The sequence below is a fragment of the Rhinatrema bivittatum genome, chromosome 8 (assembly GCF_901001135.1).
Source record: "Rhinatrema bivittatum chromosome 8, aRhiBiv1.1, whole genome shotgun sequence".
NCBI classification, from domain to species: Eukaryota; Metazoa; Chordata; class Amphibia; order Gymnophiona; family Rhinatrematidae; genus Rhinatrema; species Rhinatrema bivittatum.
Genome location: NC_042622.1, coordinates 28,978,353 through 28,992,930, shown reverse-complemented (window position 1 = coordinate 28,992,930; position 14,578 = coordinate 28,978,353). Strand labels below are relative to the sequence as shown.

At 43.1% G+C, this 14,578-nt stretch overlaps 1 protein-coding gene across 1 annotated transcript in view; it reads left to right on the top strand.

Annotated features, from left to right (window-relative positions):
* The window catches only part of PTPN1 (protein tyrosine phosphatase non-receptor type 1), a 179,520-nt gene that overhangs the window by 142,704 nt on the left and 22,238 nt on the right, over positions 1-14,578 (top strand). The window contains exons 6-7 of the mRNA XM_029611687.1: positions 2,307-2,516; positions 9,436-9,597. Coding sequence (XP_029467547.1) covers positions 2,307-2,516; positions 9,436-9,597 — 372 coding nt within the window. The remainder of the gene's footprint in view (positions 1-2,306; positions 2,517-9,435; positions 9,598-14,578) is intronic.

Below are 14,578 nucleotides of genomic sequence, written 5' to 3'. Positions count from 1 at the left end.
TGAATGGAATTCATGTGGAAGGTTGTAATGGAAATGAGAGGAAAGGTATGGATGAGCTCCAGAGTAAAGGCAAATGTCAGTGTAGTGATTTCAGAAGAAGGTTACAGGTGAGTTTTTTGGGGTTTTTTTTTCGCTGTAATACAAGGGATCCCAGCTACTAATCTCTAGTTTTTCCTTTGGCTTTGCAGCTAGGGATTCTCCATGCTTATCCCAGGCTTTTTTTTTATGTCTGCTTCTGTTCCATGTGTCTTCCCCTCCCTTTCTGTGAAGGAATAATTTCTAATGCTACTTTTGGGCCTCGTAGCATGACCTCTTGTTCTAGAAGTTTCTTTTGACTGAAAAAGGTGTTCCGCCTGTGTATTATTTATACCTTTTGAGGTATTTGCATGACTTTCATGTTTCCTCTGTCTCTCCTCTGCCGCAGAGAATACATATTTAGGTCCTTGAGTCTTGTAAGAATTCAGTAGGCAGATTTGATTGTGAAGAGGTAATAAAGTTTTCTCTCAAATTGGTGTCTGGCTTCATTAATTCTGACAACCTCAACTTTACATTTCAGGAAGTATGCTCCAGACTTGAGTGAGGACATGCAGAGTTGTTTTTTACTGTTAATCTTTAAGAAATACAAATTTAGCAACCACACAAGGCTGATTCCTTTGCATGTCAGATGCAAACAGAGAAACAATTTTTGTTTTGGTCAACTTTTCCTTCATACCATTTGCACACAGCAGTTCTTGCTTGCTCTACTAGTTTTTATCACTGGATCTCTGCACAGCAGGCACTGACCTGTTACCTGTGTTTTACATCCACTGACCTTTACTAAAATCAGCCTCTCTGAGTGCTCAGCTGAACTCTGAATGTCTCCTATCCCAAATTGTGGGCATCGTCCATCTGTTGTGCACTGCTCTCTCCTCTTCACCTTTTCTTCCGATTTAGGAGCCAGCAGCTTTGAGCTCTCTCATACTCCCCCCTCCCTATCCTTAACTTGGAGGAAGGCCGCTTCCACCTTGGTCTTCTCCCTGTGAGGTCTGCTGCTGTTTTCCCCACGTCTCCCCCTTTCAAGCCAACCCTGTGCTTTTTCTCCGATAAGCAGCAGCTCTTCTCCTCCTCTTCTGACCTGACGCTATGATGTTGAAATAGCCCCACGCGCTGCTGACTGTACTTCTGCTTCAGCCAGCATTGGCACTGAGTTCACCACCTCCTCCCTCTCATGCTGCTTCCCCTTCTCCTCAACTCCTGCAGGGCCATCGTCCATCATTGCCTCTCCCCCCCCCCCCCCCCCTTGACTCACCTGCTGTGCTGTTTCTGATTTATTTCCTCCTCTTCAGCTCTGATAGTCGCTGCTTATCCTTGACATGTGGACTACTAAGTGCCGCCCCTCAGTTTTCGGTCACCAGAGCAATCTGACATGTAGGCTTTGTAAAGCCCTGCTTTGCGGTCTCACTATGCATGTGGACAAGAATCTTTTTCAGCCTATTTTCATTACATTCATTACATCTGTGTGTTGCCCCTAAACTTCAAGCCGTTCATCCAGTTTCATTCAAATGTTGCCACTGATTTAAAAGTGCCCATGCCTCCCATCTCAAAATTTTCATATGTCCTTTTGACATCCTGACACCTAAAATACCTTTTCCGTTTTATTTTCTGTAGGGAACGCACGCCAGTTCAGTTAACTTCTGTTAAAGTATAAGGGAGTTCAGAGCACAATGATGTCATTGCTTTGCTATTGGTTACTGCCTGTAGTCACCATCTAACTCCATTTCTTGCTTAGTTTCCTATAGGAAAAGCGTTGGTAAAGTTGAGTTCTGTGTACGTCTTACACAGAAATTCCCATCCTGAACATTATCACCATGTGCAAATTACTGTTCCAAAGAGGGAAACCGGGCATCATAACATGCTCGCACATCTTCTCATTTCCCATTGAGTCATGTTGGCCCCTCTTAACTACACAGCGCTCTGCTTTCATGTCCACTGATCTTGAATTTGATTTGCCTTATGCTTGACCTTCTCAGAGTGCGCTCATTTGAGGCAGAACTACGAGTCCAAGATTTAACAGCCAGCATGTAAAAGAGCCCTTCTACTTAGTTGGCAGAAAGAAAGTTAAATAGAATCATTGAATACGCAGGCAGAAATAAGTTTACTGAGGGGGGGGGGGGAGACTCTCTGTCTCCCCCAGAGCTTGTCATATTGAGTCTGCTGGCCTGCTTCTTTATACCTTTCCCTGGTTTGTGAGCATTACAATAACCATTCCTAGAATAGTCAAGAAAGGAAAAATGTTAATTAAATTTTGTTCTCTGATTTTCGTACAGTCACAAGAGACTAGAGAAATCCTGCACTTTCACTATACCACGTGGCCTGACTTTGGAGTTCCAGAATCACCTGCATCATTCCTCAACTTTTTGTTTAAAGTGCGAGAATCTGGCTCACTCAACCCAGAACATGGACCTATTGTGGTGCATTGCAGTGCGGGGATTGGCCGGTCAGGGACCTTTTGTTTGGCTGATACGTGTCTTCTGCTGGTAAGATCTGCTATTTGCTGAACTGTCAAATTCAAATATTCATGTTGTACGCATTCTCCTAATGTGGTCTTTAAATATGAAATTAATTTTGTATTTCTTATATAACTTGCCTTTCCCCTTAAAAGGCGACCTGAAACATTTGCATAATAAAAAATACAAAAGAAACATAAAAGCAGTGTTGTCACAGGGCAGGGCAATAAGTTTGTGGTTGCTTTTGCTAATGTCCTGCATTGTTCCTCAGCTATTGGAGATGAATTTATAGCATTCTCCATGGACAGATAGGACAAATCAGCCGTACAAGTGAGTGATGTCATCCAATGGCACCGAGACAGACAAGATCTCTCAGAAATCAAAGATCATGTGTGTACCTTTCTGCTCGAAAGGCTACCTCATGAGTCGTCTTAGTTTTCTCATTGTCTTTTTCTTTTTTTTTTTTTTTTGCCAGGGAGATTTTACTTTTCTATTGTTTGCTTTTTTTGTTCACTAGTTTCTCTGCAAAAGTTAAAAAAAAAAAAAAAAAATGTAGGAAGTTTAAATTATTTTCTGCAAAATTGTTTGATTTAGCAACAGTACTCTTCAAAATGACAATCATTAAGCCAAGGTTCACGAGCATTCCTCATTGCTCTTTCAAGATGATGCTGTCAGATCAACATGACCAATGTCTTGGGCCTTGTCATGATGTGCCTGTGCTCGCATGTCTCTAAGGGCCAAAAAGTTAAGTAGTTGTACCTTGAAAGAATTTCTGAGCTTTCCTGCGGCTTCTGCCCCAGCAGTTAAGGTAAAGCATTCTTCAACACAGAGGCTGTTGCCTAATCGCAAAAGGTGCAGTCCTCTCATTATTGGTGTTGTGACTGAGAAGTCTTGGGCACTATTCATAAAATCACAACACCATTTTCTGTGCAGTTGCCTTCTCAGCATAAAGACTCCAGTTTTAGTACAGAACATTTTAAAAAGGACCAAAGCTTTCTGATACCAGTTCCTTCTGCTGCATTTGTGCAGCTAACCACCATCCTATAGCAAAAAAGATATGGTTAGAATTTGTGGGGGGGAGTTAGTGATATTCCACCTTCTCTGCTGGAGCAGATGTCTCCCATTTTGAAATCAGTAACTCCTAAGAAGGAAAGTCAGTCTACCATCCCTCCTTATCAGGTTAGAATACACATAGCACAACCGTATTCCCATGACTCCCTCATCCAGGGAGAGGATAGGATAACGTCAGAGGAACCACCTACAGCACTCTGAATTACAAGCGGAATCTGAATCGTATGTTTCTCCATTATTCCATTCAGATAATAAAGGTTCTGCTGGTCTTCTGTTGGATCTCTCTCCACAACAACCTGAACTTATTTCTCCTAAGGACATGGCATTTTTAACTTTTGTCAAAAAGATGATCAAGGAGATTCCTTCCCCTTGTTCCAAGAGACAGAACCTAGAGAAGAATTTGGCATGTTAAAATTTATTGGGCTTCCAAAACAAGTTGTAACCATACCAGCACATAGATTCCCAATACTTGTCTGAAGCTCTTTTTGCAGACACCTTTGTCAATATTACCATTGTAGAGAAAACTCGATATCTGAAGTTCAGGTTGTCCAGGTCATTAGAAAGTCCAGCTGCCCCACTATTCAGTGGTGATAGAATTGGCTGTACAAAGAAAAAAGGCAAAACGATCTGAAACTCATTCTAATACTTCTCCAGGCTAGCACAGAAGAACAATAATTCCATTCAGCTATGTTAAGTTCAGAATAGCTGTGCATTAATTTGTACATGGGGCAGAGTATGTATTCTTGCCTACAGAATATATAACTCAATAACTTCCATCATAGTTTAAGCAGCATTTCATGCCAACTCTCCATGAAGCTGAAGAATGTGATAAGCACCTCATTGGATCAACCCATGAGGCATATAACCCTTCTTCCAGGATATCGGCCATATCCACTGAAGCAAGATTGGCTTGGTATCAAGCTTGAGGGCTCCATAAAGACGTACCTGAAAAACTTGCTGATGACCCATGTATTGGGGATAATTTATTTGCAGAAAAGGTGAAAGAAACAGCAACCTTATCAAATTCATTGTATTGCTCTACTTCTCAGTGGCAACAATTGAACTACCTTCTACATGCTGCTAGTAAACCTTCGGCTAGTTTTTCAAATTTTTTGGATGGTTTGAATGGGTTACAATTATTACAGTCGATTAGTACGCCCACTCATAAAGGAGGTAATATTCTAGACTAATTGATTATTCCTGGCTTTTGCTGTGATGCCATTAATGATCTATTAGTGCAGTCTGTTTTATGGTCAGATCACAGTTTTATATCTTTTGCCTTTTATTTGGGTGTTGATCATACATATTATATTAGGCAGCCAGTTTCTAAGTTATTACGGGGTCCAATTAGTTTATCTAGATGTAGGGATGAATGGCAATTGATTTCTAATTCTGTAAACAGGGATTTAGTTATGTCGTTTGGTTTTTTTATGCCAGACATTATCTGATTTGACAAAAAGTTGTCCCCTCAAATATTAAAAAATCTTTTAGTTGGTCAGGACCTCGTGTTTTATGGTACACATCTGAGCTTCAGCAGAAGAAACGCAAATTGTGTCAAATTGAGAAATTGTGGCGGAAACGTAAGACTAATGAAAGTGAGGTGTTATATTTGGAAAAGCATTGTGAATTTAAATTGTTTGAAAATATTCCCTTCTATTAGTTTCATTCTCATCTGAGTCCCTTATTCGCCCAAAAGAGTTCTTTGCGGTGGTACGTAAACTTACCCAAGATTCAGTAAATCATAGTGTCCACCAGTTTTCTCCTGAGGAGATTGCAGCAGAATGCAGGTCTAAGGTTTCTAAATTGTCTGATATTTCCAGTAAAATGCCATGATTTGCAGCTGGTATTGAATTCAAACTCTTTCTAACTCTGCAAGTATAGATGTAGAGGTCAATTTTTGGACTGAATTTTAATTAGTCAGAATGACAAAAGTAGAAGGTTATTTAGGGATATTTAAAAAAAAATAAATTTGTATGTCCTTTAGATCCATGTCCTTTTTCAATGCTTTATCTGTTGAAAGGAAATTTTATAGAAATCTTAACTGCATTATGTAATCAATCCCTCTTCGAAGGTTGTGTACCTGCTGCTTTAAAAGTATCAATGTATCCGGTATATAAGAAGGTGGGATTCCTGTTAAACAATCCAAAGAGTTATAGACCAATTTCCTTAATGTTTATATGACCCCTCTTTGTCAACTGTTAGATAAGTAGCATAGAGTTTAGGCTCTATGCTGATGACTTAGTTATTTTTCCCAATTGTTGATTTTTTTTTTTTAATCTGCAATGCTAAATCACATTACTGAGTGTATCTCAGCTGTTAGTACATGGATGCAGGAAAACAGTTTTGTTTAAATCTGTTAAAGACCAAAGTAGTGTGTTTTCAGCATAGGACTCTGTCATCTCCAGACCTGAGTCAGAAATACCTGTAAAATCTATAATAAAGAACTTAGGGGTGTTTTTTGATAAAAATTTGGGCCTCAGTTAAAATCAATATTAAGAGCAGGTTGGTTTTTTTTGTTACAGATCTTGCATCATATGAGATGTTAAATTATACCAACTTACGTACTTTAGTACAATCTTTTGTACATTTGTCAATTGATTATTGCAGTAGTCTTTATGTGGATTTACCCCATCTAGTGCTTTGCAGATACTACAGAATGCTGCTGCAAGATTGGTGGTATGTGGTTGATCCTGGGATCATGTTACTCCTGTCTTACATGAATTACATTGGTTATCTCTTCAGCAACGTATTTCTTTTAAACTACTCTCCCTGTGCTCAGATTTTCCACAAAAGCATTGTTAAAAAGTGTTCACTTCCCGGTTACAGAACAGAGTAGAAACAACCAGTCAAGTGGCCATATTGTATATGGCCTTCAGTCTTTGTCATGAAGCCTGCAAGATTTGGCAGTGGTCAATTTCCCAAAGAATTCTTTAAGCTAATTATCTTCCAGGGAGAGAAAATCATAAAGTAGACAAATTAGGTTGCCAGCTCCAGCCACGCCGAATGGTCGAGTGGCACAAACTTTTCCAGCTCTGGGGCACACAATCCGAGATCTATTTGCAATACCCTTAAACAGAGTTCCCACATACTGCTCCAGGATACCAGCAAAGGGCAGTCTGGCAGTAGATGCAGTCTTAATCCTGTGGAATCCAGGATTGTTCTATGCTTGTCCCTCAATTCCACTTATAATCATAGACCTTCAGAAGTTAAGAGAAAAGAGTCAAATGTTTTGGCTTCCCCAAGTTTGGTTTCTCTGGCTGCAATGCCTAGCTGTTCAGCATCCAGTAATGCATATAGTCATCTCTGATCACACAGAGCAAGGAGAATCTTCCTCATCCCAACTTCCATTCGTTGGCTGTGACTCCATGGATGTTGAAAGCAAGCTCATTCATTTCTTTTCTACAATTTCCTTCGGAAGTGGGCAAAATTCTCCTAGCACCCAGAAAATGCTCAATGAAAAGATCTTATAATTTCAAATGCAAAAGTTTCACTATCTGCTGCTGTGCTCTGCAACAGGTCCTCTGTTACATCAATAACTATTAAGCCCTTCTAAATCAGGACTGAAGACAAACTGCCAGAATTCATTTCAGTGCTATCACAGCGTATCAGAAGAATTTCAAAGGTCTTCCTATTTCTTATCACATGAACGTAATCAGATTTCATGAAAGGCCTAACTCATCTTAAACCTGTTAAATATGCTCCTGTATCCTTGGATTTAAATAGCTCATGAATTGCCATTAGAACGTTTGGCAACTGCAGACCTGAAGTTACTTTCTTGGACAGTTATATGTTTAATAGCAGTTACATCTGCTTGGAGAATAAACAAGCTACAAGCCTTGATATTATACTGACCCAGAGCTAAGATTTTCCACAATAGCATTGTTAAAAAAAAAACAAAAAACCCAAAAACCTGAATTTCTACCAAAGAGCTGTCAATTTCATTTAAATTAATCCATCGTTTTACCAACCTTCTTTCCAAGACTGCAAATATTCATCACCTATAATCCAATAGTAAATCAGGGTTTCTCATGTACAAAGAGAGCTTTTTCAACTTGGATCTCTGATTATAGTAGGAAGGGATGCATGCAGTCTGAGCAAGATCTTCAGAATAAAGTGAAAGGCAGCTTCCTTATTGTATTTTTCTTTGCTCTGCCTCAATAGAAGGGACATGCAGAGCAGCCACCTGGACCTTCCATCCACACCTCTCTTGCTCATTACTCTCTAAAAAGTCTTATCTGCTTGGTCAAAACGTATTTAGCTAATTTCCTTCAACTCTACTCTCTAGCCTCTGTCCACAATACAGGATGCATGCTTTCCAAAGTATATTTAATATATAACAAAGATTTTCGAGCAACCCTCGGCTTGGGTGGCTTATAACTGTCCTACTTCAGGGAGAAAACAAAGTTGCTCACCTGTAGACATCAGGACAAATCAGCCACACAGTCCTACCGCCTTCCCTTTAGCATTGAAGGTCAGTTTACTAGAAAAACTGGAGATTTGCATGGTTGTGGCTGCTAGGGAAGGTCTGATGCTCAGAAAGACATTTTTAGTCTTTCTTAACTCGGAGCTTTTCTGTTTGTGGTGTCTTCCCCCCCCCCCCCCCCCCCCCCATATGCTATTTATTTGCAAGCCATCAGTACAATAAATGTCCAAACATATAACCATAAGTTCCAAAGGTACTAAAATGGTAAACATACAAAAGCACACCTATACAACAGAAGATTATATAGTCTATAAGTCAACAGTAAGAAAAGGAAACCTTTTATTAACGTACACAGATGTCAAGCATTATAACAGAAAAACACACCATCCCAAAAGAAGAATATTTTGACACAAAAATATATTAATCATTATTGCTCTTTCCAGTTTACAACTGAAGCACATATCCATATCAGCAAGCCTCATCTTGAACCACTTATCTGCATCTAAATAACAGCGATGAATAATTTTAAATTACATTTCTTTCAAATCCACCTCTATTGGCAATCTGTGGGTCCCCCTCAAACCTTTTACAGCAGTGATTTGGCCCGATCCAATCATCCAAATGTTTGCCAAATAAGTTAGTATATTGGGTGTCATTTTCTGTTTACACATCTTATACCATAACAATATTGAGTGTTCCCCTTCACCCACCATCTCCATTTTCTGTAATAAAGATCTTTCCCTCGTTACAATCTCTGTGCAAGATGCAGAGTCAGAGAGCTTTTCTATCTCTGCACAGTCAGATGACACCACCCACTTGTGTAGCAGATTCATCCTCCTGTCTATGGCAAACACCTATTATAGGTGAGCAGCTTGGCTCTCCCACTTTGTTACATACCTCTGTTTCATTTGCTATTGCCTTGAGGGCAAAAAACATCTTTCAACTTCTGGAATGTTAGTGTACAAATAAAGGTCAAGATAATATATTTCTTGAATAGGTTTTGGGAGCTAGTATTCCTTTCATTAGGATAGAATAGAATAAGCCTTTATTAACATATTCCTTTTTGACCTGATGGAGTGCTAGCTAGCTCCTGAAAGCTAGTCAAGGAGTGTATTGTTAGTCCAATGAAAAGGTGTCACCTTACATATTTTTTATTCTTTCTACACATTTAAGTGAGCTAACACAGCAACCACACTATATTTGTAGGCATTTGATATTTTGCTTTTAACCAAAAAATGGTCCCAAGGTAGATTACAAAGCAGATTACAACTATGGTTGGAGCTTAGTTTACAATAATCACAGAATTCATAATCAGGGCAGAGTTGGAAAGAGGTATCCAGGAATTAGAAACAAGAAAGACAGTGTGCCTTGATCGTTTATACTTATTTTAACTGTTTACAGATATTTTATCTCTAGCTTCTAAACTTTTGTGTTTCAATGCTTACTTTTATTTAGATGGATAAGAGGAAAGATCCTTCATCTGTGGACATCAAACAGGTTCTTCTAGAAATGAGGAAATACAGAATGGGACTAATTCAGACAGCAGATCAGCTTCGTTTCTCTTACTTGGCTGTTATTGAGGGAGCAAAATTCATTATGGGTGATGCTTCAGTACAGGTAAATATCACCTGGATGTTTATTAGCTAGAAATAAAATCTACAGTTGATGTGTTTTCACGTATGAATTAGCCTTGCTGTCTGGGACGTCCTCCGGGCGGCTAAGTGGCGGAGCTGTCATAGAACACTAAGTTTTTTTCAGTGTGGTGCGCCTGCGTGGATATTCCCACGCTGCCCCGGTCTCGTCAGTCCGTTTTTTTCCTCGCGCCTGACTGCACGCAAAACTTCTCTTCTCCTCAACTTTTCTGCTAAAAAAAAAAAAAAAAAAATTTCCATCAACATGCCGTGGCCACCAGAATTCAAGTTTTGACAATGTGGCAAAATTATGTCTGTGACTGACGGACACACCAATTGTTACATCTCCCCCAGACCAGAACACGACCAGACGACCTGCAGGGACTGCGGACGCATGTCCCCCCGAGCCCAGCGACAAAGGACTACCAGAATCGCCAAACTGCAGGAAGCGGCATCAGGCTTCTATGCCCCTTCCAAAGACTTGACAAAGTCTTCTCCGGGACCTCCAAGGCGTCGTCACATCGTTCAGCCTCCTCAGTTGGGCCTCCTGGTTTGTCCGGGATGGCGCCAAAGCAAGCTCCCATGGCGCCGACTTGCGCCAAAGACGCCATTTGCGCCAAGCAGTGTCGAGCCCCCAACGCATCACCGCGTCTGGATCGGGAAGCCGACCGCGCGATGCAAGTCTGAAGCACAAACACAAAATATTGACGCACTGAAGCAAGTCGATGCCAACGCCTTCAACGCACAGTGTCACCAAACCACCAAAAAAGCACTTGTCAGGACACAAATGGCCCAGGGAACCTTCCCCACTCTTAGAGGTGGACTCAGACGTGGTGCCTTCTTCTCCAGCCCCCTCTCACAGTTCCTCGGCCTTATCCAAGGTCTACTCTTAGCCTTTCCACTGCCTCCCGGCATAGGAAGAAATCCGGCCTTCAGGAACCCTTGAAAAAGAGACACAAGTGGCCTCCTACAGAGACCCACTTCAACCAAGAGGTCCAGAAAGGGACATCCTATTAGCTACAGTACCACCCAGCAGTGCTCACAGGGAGCCCAGACCTGTACCCAGTGATGCTCACAGACAGCCTAAGCCAGTTCCTCAGGACACATTGGCCTCCCAGGCAATGTCCCAGATTTCCCTTATACTTTCTCAATTCCTTACGACCATGGAACAACAGGGAAAACGTCCAGCCGAAATACTCCTAGAAGCCCCTCCAATCGCCTCAGTCCAGATCCTTCTCCTCCTGGCCCACCTCTACCGACTTCTTCTCCTGAGGATGTCCGTCTCCCCCCCCCCCCCCCCCCCAACCTTCCATTTCACCAGGATCCTCCACAGGGGTACCCCTCTGACCCTGCGGAAGTACCACCAGAGCCTGTGTCTCCACCTGAAGATCTATCATATTCCAAATTCGTGGAAGAAGTAGGGCAACGTCTCAACATTGAGACTCGGAAAAGAAGTCCTGGGTATCCTTAAAATATTTGACTCACCTTTGGAGCCCACAGCCTTGCCCTCTCGTGCTGTCCTGGACGCTGTCATGACCAAGGCTTAGGAATCTCCCTTTGCGGGGCCACCAACCTCTCGCAAGACGGACTTGAAATTCCGTAAGTGGCAGTCACCATTTTATTCCACGGTGCAACTTCCTCATGCCTCTGTAGTAGTGGAGTCCGCTGTGCAGAAGGTAAAAAAAATCACATCTACACTCTAATACTCCACCTGGAAATAATTCCAAATACTTGGATGACTTTGGGAAAAAAGGCTTTCCAATCTGAGATGCTGAATGCAAAAATTCAACAGCACCAGTTCTACATTACTTAGTACCAGTATGAATGTCTGCAATCTCTCAAGCCTCTGCTTCAGGAAGCGCCCCCAGACCACCAACCTCCTGAACAATTCCACGACTTAAAGGAAGGATTATGGCACATCCTCCGAACTGTTTATGAAGGGTTCGATACTTCGGCTAAGTCCATGGCCAACGCCATTGCTGCCCGACGATTAGCATGGCTGCAAGCAAGCGCCATTTGCGAGGACGTGCACGAGAAACTTGCAGACCTTCCCTGTCTCCCAGATAATCTATTTGGAAACAATTTGAGAGACGGTAGCTCAGCATAAAAAGCAGAAGATGGCCGTCATGTCACTGACCACTCCTTCCGATACCACTTCATCAAGGCGATACTTCTGCTATAAGAAGCCGTATTCTCACAGGACATGCAGGATGGTAATCTTCACATATGGGTGACATTATCAGGATGGAGCCCAATCACGGAACACTTTTATCAAAGTTTCTAGAACTTTGACTGGCACCTACTGGGCATGCCCAGCATGGCATTAACCCTGCATCCAGCAGGGGTCCCTCTTCAGTCTCTCTTTTTCCGCACAGCAGTAGCCACGCGGGTTAAGGAGCTCTCTAGAGATTCCTGACAGGAATTTTCCTCACGTGACTTATTTCCAAAATTTCAAAAAATTCTACCCCATCCCCCTATCGATTCCATAGTCCGCGGTCATAAGGTAAGGCTTTTTACCCTCATTTGCGGTCGATTCCCGTCGAGTTTTCCCTTTGGGGCCTACTGGCCATCGACCGCACCGCAGCTACATTGGTTTTCGTCAGTGCCCCGATTTGTCCTCGGATAATGTCCATCACAGACCCGCATAGAATCTGTGTGTTATGTTTGGGGTCGAACCACGACGTCTTAACTCACACCAAATGTGCCCAAATGACACCGAAGGGCCACAAGGCCCGCTCAGAGAAAATGGAGTTTCTTTTTCAGGCAAAGCCACTGACTCCAAGTGCTTCGACATCATCTGAGCTGGTGCCATCGACCTCTCGCCAGCAGCAAGACACCGGTGTGGTCCACCTGGCGCCAACTACTCCGAAGGCATCGACTTCTTCCTCTTCGGCTCCAGAGAAGGACCGAGGGTAACATCGTGAAAAGCGTCGACACCGTCATTGGAAAGCTCAGTCCGCTGATCCAGGCAAGCCCTCGGCATCGGCGTTGACAAAGCCACAGACTAAAGAAATCCCGTCCAGAGAAGGCCCCATCCTCCTCTGTGACTGGGTCACTGAGGCATTCCCTACCTTCATTGGTGCCGGGAGCCATGACTCCACTTTCACCGGTGGACCCTCTCATGGTCCAGTGGTCTCCTCTACGCATACCCTCCACTTCCACTCATATCAAAGACTCTAGTGAAGTTACGAAGGAACAAGGGCTTAATGATTCTGATAGCCTCTCACTGGCCATGCCAAATCTGGTTCCCAATCCTCCGGGACCTATCAGTTCGTCGGCACATCCCTCTAGGGGAGGATCCGCTTCTGATAACTCAGAAAGACGGGTGCCTACGCCACCCCAACCTCCAAGCCCTATCCCTGATGGCCTGGATGTTGAAAGCTTAATACTCCAACCTCTTAACCTTTCGGAGTCTGTATCCAGAGTCCTGGTAGCTTCACGAAAGCCTTCCATAAGAACATAAGAACATAGAAGTTGCCATACTGGGTCAGACCAAGGGTCCATCAAGCCCAGCATCCTGTTTCCAACAGAGGCCAATCCAGGCCATAAGAACCTGGCAGGATCCCAAACATTAATTAGATCCCATACTTCTAATGCCAGTAATAGCAGTTGCTATTCCTGAAGTCAACTTGATTAAAGTTAATGGACTTCTCCAAGAACTTATCCAAACCTTTTTTAAACCCAGCTACACTAACTTCCCTAACCACATCCTCTGACAACAAATTTCAGAGCTTAATTGTGCATTGAGTGAAAAATAATTTTCTCTGATTAGTTTTAAATGTGCTACTTGCTAACTTCATGGTGTGCTCCCTGGTCCTTCTATTATCTGAAAGATTAAATAACTGATTCACATTTACCCATTCTAGACTTCTCATGATTTTATATACCTCTATCATATCCCCCCTCAGTCGTCTTTTCTCCAAGCTGAAAAGTCCTAACCTCTTTAGTCTTTCCTCACAGGAGAGCTGTTCCATCCCCTTTATCATTTTGGTCGCCCTTCTCTGTACCTTCTCCAGTGCAACTATATCTTTTTTGATATGCAGCGACCAGAATTGTACACAGTATTCAAGGTGTGGTCTCACCATGGAGCGATACAGAGGCATTATGACATTTTCCATTTTATTCACCATTGCCTTCCTAATTGTTATGATTCTGCACTTACCTCTGCAGCGCAAGAGCCGTGGACTTTAATCTTCAGTGCGGCTTGGAGCCACGCCTATCGGGACCCTCTTGTGGCAGGGAGTGCCGCCAACGCTCTCTTCAGCTTCATGGCCCGGAGGCCGCAGTCCCCGGGCTTTCCTGATGGCTGGAGCCGCCCTCGGTGCTTTCAGCAGCGGCAGGAGCCGCTACTAACATCAGGGCCTGTGTAGAGGCTTCTCCCTGCACTGCTCCTGCAGCATGGCTGCTGGCCATGGTTCTGCATACTTCCTGCTTCCTGTGTCCTAGGGCGTGGGCTGCGCCTCCTTCAGAGATTTAAAGGGCCAGCCTCCTGGCCCCACCCTGGACTCCTCCTAGGGTGTTTCCGGATCTTCAGCCCTATATTAGGGCCCAGCTTCCAGTCCTTAGTTGCCTTCGCAGGGAGTTAGTTCATCTCAAGGACTTCTGGTCTTCACTCCTGCTGGTATTTCCTGTTCTTCGTGGGATCCCTCATTGTTCATGTTCCTGGTCTCTTCCTGATGTTTCATGGTCTTCCTGTGATGTTCCAGCTCCTCGAGTCCTCCAGATGTCCATCCCGAGGGTAAATCCGTTTCGTCTGGTTCCTGTTCTCAGACATTGGAACCTCGGTCAGTTGGGTTCCTTCCTGATGCCTCGTCTCTGCTTCTGCTTCCTGGACCCTTGGTTCCTCATGGCTACCTTCTCTGGCGTGTCATGTCGTGTTCTAAGTGGAAAAGTTTTACGGTCTGGTGCACGTCCATGTCCATAGACCCTTTTACTTGTTCCACTGCGAAGTTTCTGGACTATCTCTG